A 7889-nucleotide genomic window follows, 5' to 3' on the forward strand; every position below is an offset into this window, starting at 1 on the left:
ACGTCCTTTAGTTGCTACCAAGAAAAGAAAATCGTGGACTTTTAACTAGACATGTCGTTGGTGAAAAAGGTTTTTCGACAAAAGGTGCGGCATTGGCTGCTTCGTATATGCCCTTAATCTGATACGGACTCCATTAATAATGTTACTCCATGGATCCTATCCACTAATAAAGGACCTAAATTTCAATCAAGAGCGCCTCTGGCGAGATGCATATTCACAACGAACTGTGAGATACTGAAACTTCGATGAGCGATGATACGGTTTGTTTTTCTCTAATTGAAGGGATTCTAATGTTTTTGTCGCAGGCTAAAGCAAATGGTATGCTTGCCTGCCTACGGTTTGCATTACTGCTAAAGTCTTTAGATGATTCAAAACGAAAGTTCTAAGCTGATATTAACTCTGTCTTGCGAATTGGTTTTATCGGGTCTTCAATATTTGTTTCGAATTTCTCCCCTACACCCAATTTCTTCCCATAAAATATTATATTTGTTCCCCTAGTAATCCTCCCACAATAATCTGCAAAACGCAGGCTACAAGCTTTTACATTTGTTTGGCTCCTGCAGCTATATCTTGCAAATTTGCGTAACCTTCGTCCGACATTCTTTATTCTTATAATTGGATAAAAAGCATAAAAAGCATAAGAAGATTAAAAAAAATCACCATTTCCTTCTAGACGAACGATGTGATTGTCCCCATTCGAGATCATTTTCAACGTGCCTTACCCGTGGGATTAGCTTTCTCAGGCATATGACTTTAAGAATTTGACGTGACGCCTCCAGAGTGATCAATACCCCTCGACGGCAAGCTGCTGATTTTGTCTTGTATTCGTGGTTCTCTAGAATGATAACATAAGGATCATTAAATAACGTTTTCTCTTAACTTTTGATCAAACAATCGATAATACGAAATATTGGCCGAATGAAGAAAAACGAGAACAAGAACAGAGTAATAGAAGACAATAATGCTCTTGCCCCAGCCCATAAACCACCCCCCCCTCCCAAAAAAAAAAAACAAACAAAGATGGCCGAAATTCTGCGTATAAGAAACCTTCAAAAGAAAAATAGGGGGAGAGGACAAATTACTAATCCTGAGTGGGCAAATTGTGAAGGTTTCTGTAAATAAGGGGGATAACTATATAATTTAGTCTAACCATAGGAAGGATCCCAGTGATTTTCATTTAAAAATATGACAGAAAATGTCGAGTTTTGAGAGTAAAATTCCCAGTTTTCCAAGTGCAGATTGAGACCTTAACCATCAGAAATTGGAATTATTGTTCCCTAACCAAGTAAGAATTTCACATTCGATCTGGAGGATTGTCTACCCTCATGAAAATACCAACTCCTCTCCCAGAAAAATTTCTCATGTAATCGACACTAGAAACAAAAGAATAACCGTAAAGCATAGTAGTGTTCAGATTCAATAGTCAACACTGACATATGGAAAAGATCAACTCTAAACAAGCATTTAAAAATTCATTTTCCTATCCGTTTCTATCATATGGACGAACTTTGCAATATGCCAGGATATCCTTATGGAAAATTGCGAATAAACCAAATACAAGAGTTCACATTAGCTTTCAGCAAATAAATCAATCAGTCTTGATTTGCCCTCATGTCTTGTGGGATTATCCAGTCCTTTAATAAATTACTGACAACCTCACCACACTATGTATGGACCATAAAACTCTGAGTTCTGCTACTCTGAGTTCTGCTCAGCAACTCGACTCAGAAAGCTCACACATGGATTGCAGTGGCTTAGATGAAAATGAGGCAAGATTGAGGAGTTTTCACTATGAAGACTACAATATCAGGAGAGCGTTATTGAGGTTATCCTCTCCACTTGGGAGGAGAAGACCAAGGAAAGGGTGACGAGACAGTGAACGTAACAGCTCAGAGCAACAAGAAGAAACCAATGAAGAAAATCATCCTCTCAGTGTTCAGCTGGGGAGGAGGGAAGGTTTAGTCTTGAGAAGATTCAAGATCAAACTAGCAACTAACGTTCTTGCTTGTGTCTTTGTTGGCTTCAAGGACCCTACGATCCAGATTTCATCCTAATCCAACCCTTTTTTCCCTCCTCATCCAAACTTTGACCACTAGCAAACCAGGTAAATACTAAGAGATGACGCACAATATTTCTCTCGCAGGATTGAGCAGTGCACAGTGTTGTTGGCATGTTTAAGCCCACAAATCTCTCTCTCTCTCTCTCTCTCTCTCTCTGTGAAATTGACACCAAGCTTTCTGCTCTAATTAGATGGCAACCTCTGAAGAACTATCATTTATATCTCCTACTAATGGACCTATATTGCATTTTCGTTCTAGGCATGTCAAAAAAATGTAAACAGGAACACTCATTTTGAGCACAATGCTGTTAAACTTTTAATGGCACAACTTGATTTGACAGACTCGAGAACAAGCAAAAAGGAAAGAAACACTATTTGTTAGTATAATATCTTAAAGGATCACGTTCAGGAGCTTGGGCTATAAATCTTCTCGTGAAAAGATTGGTAAGGTGTATAAAAGCAAGTGCACCAAATAGAAGACCATCCAGTTCAAAAATGCATAAAACTTGCCCCTGTAGCAGTGAATGATTGCGCTCATGCCATACATAACTGTTAAGATAACATGAAGCTTACAAGCATGTCTTCCTTAGAAGAAAATTATGGACACGCCCATTGAAAAACATCCGATGGCCACCCAAGGACTAAGACGCTCACCTATTCCAGAAACACAGAAAAGATCATCAGCCAAAGAGGTGCAGAGCAGGAAGAAGAAAGGACAAATCATTCATCTTCCCAAATCATTCCAGGAATAAATATGCAAGTTTCAATGTGAGACCAGAATGGTAAAGAACTTCATGCAGGAGCCAAACAAAGAAATAAAACCGTATTCAACTCATTTCTTAAATTTTACAAGGAAAAGGATCTTAACATTGGAATGCCCAATCACACCAATTGAAATGCACCTTCTATTTAAGCACCATATAAATGAGGCAGTTTGCTAATTCGAAATACAAGATATCGATTGATAACAAAAATCAAGATTGACAATGGTAAAATAACAATTTTAAGCTAAGCTATCCAGACAAATAATATACTTATAAAAAACTTTAGAGGACCCTCAAAGGCCCTTGACACCGACATTATGCACACTGCAAGCAGGGACAGGGCTGCATACCTATTCTAGCTGCCTTCCAAAAGAAACCACGAAACCTGCAAGTATGCAGCAGGATCATAAGGAACTAGATTAATGAATGTACTATATACCAGATTTGAAAACAATGGTATACAGTGGCCATTAGGCAGGAATCACAAGGGCAAGGCCAATATGCCATAAGCTTACCTCCTTTGTGTTGTATTACTGAATTTCCACAAACCTTCATCTTAACACATGCCAATATGTTTATTAACCGAGAGGTTCAGTATCAGTCATTCAAGGAAATTATGGCCACTTGTAGTCAATCAAAGAAATGAATATGTGAACAAGGCAAAGAATTACGTGAGAACAAGTTAAAAAGACTACTTAATTTTTCTACGGCCAAACAAAGCCTCTGTTTAGAACTCTTCTCATGCAAATTTCAAGGATGATGCAGTGAGCATTTACTGAGTATGGACGCAGCCCTTCTTCATTCTAATTATTATTTCTCAATTTTCTGTCTTCTATCTACATCAATGCCCCAAACTTAAAGTCAGACATCTAGCTTGCATCATTTTCATGTGTTTGCACTAGATGTGGCATTTGCTGGCACAGCCAGGTCAAAACACTGATTTTTGGGGCAAGCTTCGAGCAGTCCAATTGGAATAAATCGAGGTTCAATAGTTAAGGGAAAAATTCAGTTCAAGCACCTCAAGCCCAATGATCACTTGTATGAAGCGTCACATTAGTGAAGCAGACTGAATCTGCAGCTTCCACCTCGTCGGCTCTCTGTAAAATTATTCGTTTGGAGACGAGGGCTTCCTTCTTCAGATGAGATAGAAGTATCTCTATCTCACCGCCGTACGAAAGCAACACTATAAGGGCTGTTTATTACTTCTCTTACAGAGCTAGCAGTAGTAGCAGGTAAAACGGGAAGATGCTTTTCGTGAAACCCATATGACAGTGAAAATTACAGCTTTCTAGTGAAAACTACTTCATATTGCAAATGCAGAGGAGAACACCTCTACTCCGACACAGAACTACGATCGGCTAAAGAACATACCCAGTCCTCTGCTCCAGAATGGCCGGAAAGTGCATCTTCACATAAGTACACGTACATATTACCAGCAGCACTACCGTGAGAAATGAATGGAAATTGAAGAGCGCCGACTGGACAAAAAGACCAACACAAGTCTGTCAATCGCAAAATCATACGCACGAGCCCTAATCATTCCCGAAATTCCAGAAGCTCGAGTTCACGTTACCATGTCGAATATCACCAACAGTCAATTTCGCCGAGAATGTACCGCAAATCTGAATTCAGGGTTACCGGGAAGCGCTCGAGCCGCCGCCGGCGACCTGCGAACAAGGACGGAAGGGGAGAAAACCGAACGCCGGTCTGGATCTGGACTGGTACCGAACGATCGGCGCGAACAAGGACGGAAGGGGAGAAAAACCGAACGCCGGTTAGCGTCGTCGATCTTGATTCCGCTCGTCGAAAACGTCGATTTGCACCTACGACTCCTCTTCTATTGCCCTCGATCGGGATCTCTCCGACGACTGGGCGCAGTCCGGAGGACGAAGACGGGTTGGCTTTCCGTTCGTCGGTATTTACAAGATTGCCACGCTTGCGGCGACTACTGCTAGTTTCGCAGGAAAGTCGGTGATCGTCGAAAATTGCCTTTTCACAACCCAGGCCCTTCTCCTTGGTTGAAAAAGAAAACAAGTACCAAGGCTAAATATAAGAAAGACATAATCTAGATAAAATTATTCCACAAGATATGTAGGATCGAGATAAATAAAATTTTTAATATCCAAAATAAGAAAATCATTTTCTTGATAATAAAATCGTTAAATTAATAAAATCGAAATTTGAATTTTAATATAAATATCAAAATATCAAATTTCGTTCTTTATTTTGGTTCTTATTTTTATTTATATATTCAAATTTCCTTCTGTCTTATGATATAAATTCCATATATAAAAATCTGTATTTATACTTTATATTAAGTACATATTTTAGGTATATCAGTAAATTTCACTATTTAATGAAATTTTATTTGAGAATGATGGAAAAGAAAAAAATAAATAAAAAGAGAAAGAGGGAAAAATAATAAAAATTAAGAAAACAAAGATGAAGTAGGCAAGAGTGTCGTGAGAGATTTTTACCATATTTGTTTGTGCAATTTTTAGGTTTATATATACTGATATGTTATTTGTAACAAACGATGGATAAGGTAACATGTGAAAAATATCCTGCTTTATTATTGTGAATCATAGAACAATGTGTATAGTATAGCAAAATTCTTATATTTAATATCTTATCTTATCCAGTCACATCCTAATTAAATATCCAGATAACCAAACGTAGCTTAAAAGTTCTAAAACTTATCGTGAAAGTATGATTAAATTTTAAAACCATTAAAAAATGCGATCAAGTTCTAAAAACTATCGAATTAATGCAATCACATTTTCTAGTTAACACCATTGGTTTGATTCATGGAAAATGCTAACGTGACATATTTTTTTTCATTTTTTTTTTTCAAATCTTATTTAAATTAGATTAAAAATAAAAATGTTGAAATTTTATTAAAAAACCAAAATGAAAAAAAAAAAAAGAAAAAAAAAAAGAACGGTAGGGTCCTTACTGGTGGGGCGGTCCCACCGCCATCACTGGCCATAACAATTGATCGGATTGACGTAGAGATCAATCGTTGGAGAGGATGTCCCGGAGAGTAATTGGAATAAGGGGACATTCTTTTAAGCCAAAGAAGAACTGTTTTGGCTGCATTTAGGTTGCTAGAATGTTTCCTTGTCGGAGTTTCTACCTGTAGGTCGCTGCATGAGGTTGAAAATCTCGGGGAGGAAATGCTAGATTCGGGCGCAGTTGGAGTTCGAGTGCGAATGTTTAAAATGTATAGCTTAGTCTGAAGACCTCAGCCATACATTACATTGAAAGAGAATGATTTACTTTATATGTTGTGCGTTGAAAGATGGGGCAAAGGGCAGGGGCTTTACAGAAGCTAGTAGTATTAGCGGAAACTTCTCTACATTGTTGGGTCTGCCTTGTACAGAAAAAGACCTCTTTGATTTTCTATGAACTTGCAACGGTGTGAGATGTTTGCTCATTTGGGCTCACAAGATTTTGCGTTGAAAAGCCCATCAAGTGTTTTCACCCCCATAATACGAGAATAGGTCTAATCTTGTCACGGCCCAATTTCAAAAGCCCAGCCCACAGCCACAGCCACAGCCGTTCCTTCTTCCTCGCTCTCGGGCCAAGGTTCCAAGGCGCTCGAATTTCCTCTCCTCCGCAGCTCCTCCCCCATTGAGGGCAATAGAAGAGGAGTCGTAGGTGCAAATCGACGTTTTCGACAAGCGTAATCAAGATCGACGACGCTAATCGGCGTTCGGTTTTTCTCCCCTTCCGTCCTTGCTCGCGCTGATCGATCGGTACGCTCGATCCAGATCGCAGGTCGCCGGCGGCGGCTTGAGCGCTTCCCGGTAACCCTGAATTCAGATTTGCGGTACATTCTCGGTCTGGGCTTTGTGAGATGGGGGTTGAGCATGTGTAGATCTTGTGATTTTGCAGATTGAGGAAAACGGGGAGCCGCGAAATTAACTGTTGGTGAGTGAGAGGGCTCGGGACAGAATGGAGAGGAGTGCTTGAGGAAGAGAGAGGCAGAAGCGGGAAGAAAAAGTGCAGTGCAGCAGGCCTCTCCTTCTTCGCGTCGACCCCGCCCAAGTCCGCTGAGATCTCCCTCGCGACCGAGCCGGTTAGCGTCAGGGACAGAGCTCGGTCAGCGGCAGGGAGCCTGGTGCCGCTCGGGACGAGACCGAGATGCCTTAGGCAGATGACCAGCGTTCTTTGTTCTCTTACGAGGAGAGGAGAGAATCCACGGATTCAAATAAGGAGAGAGAAATATTTTGAGCGGAAGGTAATCCGTCCTTTCTTCTGCAGCGGAGCGGAGCCATTTCATTTTTCAGCAGGTCCCGCTTAGGACGCGTGTCGGTATCTTAATGTTCAATAAGAATAGGCTGTTAATAGAATTATTTGTATTGCCCCAAGTGAATAGAGTGAGTGTCACGCTCAGTAAGGATATTCCATATAGGAAAATTATTGAAGTGCGGAAAACTACTTGCACTAGATAATACTATATTGAGCAAGTATAATGCTCAATAACGATATGTCAATCGTGGAAATTTGCTTGTTTTAGATTAAATAAAAATGGAAAGATTAACGGTCAATAATAGTAAGCAATTTTGAATAGAACTCATTTAATCCGAATAGTTAGGGTTGCTTTTGCAATTTCATGTCTTATTTTACCTTTTCCCAATAATCGGTTGAAGATTTCCCAACAGTAGTAATGATAGACTATTAAAAATTAATCGCATTACTCACAAGTGAATAGAGTGAGTGTAACGCTCGATAAGGATATTCCATTTATAAAAGTTACTGAATTTCGAAAATCTACTTGCACTAGATAGTACTATGAGCAAGTATAACACTCAATAACAATATGTCAATTGTGGGAAGTTTGCTTGCTTTATATTAAATAAATATGGTAAGACTAACGGTCAATAACGGTATGCAATTTTGAATAGAACTTATTTATTCTGATTAACTAGGGTTGCTTTTGCAATTTCATGTCTTACTTTACCTTTTCCGAGGACTAGTTTAGGATATCCTAACGGTCAATAATGATAGATCGTTAATAGAAGTAAATTACGTTACCCATAATTGAATAGAGTGAGTGTAAC

At 39.3% G+C, this 7889-nt stretch overlaps 1 protein-coding gene across 2 annotated transcripts; it reads right to left on the reverse strand.

Annotated features, from left to right (window-relative positions):
* Positions 1-577: 577 nt before the first annotated feature.
* LOC104421572 (protein kish-like) lies at positions 578-4850 on the reverse strand. Of its 2 annotated transcripts, XM_039302744.1 has the most exons (6): positions 4530-4850; positions 4397-4496; positions 4195-4301; positions 3174-3208; positions 2633-2713; positions 578-835 (listed from the first exon to the last, which is right to left on the reverse strand). In XM_039302744.1, the coding sequence occupies exons 2-5, from the start codon at positions 4397-4399 to the stop codon at positions 2646-2648; spliced, it is 213 nt and encodes a 70-aa protein (XP_039158678.1). In that variant the 5' UTR covers positions 4400-4496; positions 4530-4850; the 3' UTR covers positions 578-835; positions 2633-2645. The 2 variants fall into 2 exon arrangements, with proteins under 2 accessions (XP_039158678.1, XP_039158677.1); XM_039302743.1 differs by lacking the exon at positions 578-835 and having other exon boundaries at positions 2421-2713.
* Positions 4851-7889: the final 3039 nt, after the last annotated feature.

The sequence above is a fragment of the Eucalyptus grandis genome, chromosome 10 (assembly GCF_016545825.1).
Source record: "Eucalyptus grandis isolate ANBG69807.140 chromosome 10, ASM1654582v1, whole genome shotgun sequence".
NCBI classification, from domain to species: Eukaryota; Viridiplantae; Streptophyta; class Magnoliopsida; order Myrtales; family Myrtaceae; genus Eucalyptus; species Eucalyptus grandis.

Excerpts from the sequence above, each read along its gene's own strand:
- LOC104421572 (XM_039302744.1), bottom strand. Across the intron at positions 3,209-4,194 it reads ATTCTGGAGCAGAGGACTGG|GTTTCGTGGTTTCTTTTGGA; the intron begins GTATGTTCTTTA and ends GCATACTTGCAG. Across the intron at positions 2,714-3,173 it reads TTGGAAGGCAGCTAGAATAG|GTGAGCGTCTTAGTCCTTGG; the intron begins GTATGCAGCCCT and ends TTTCTGGAATAG.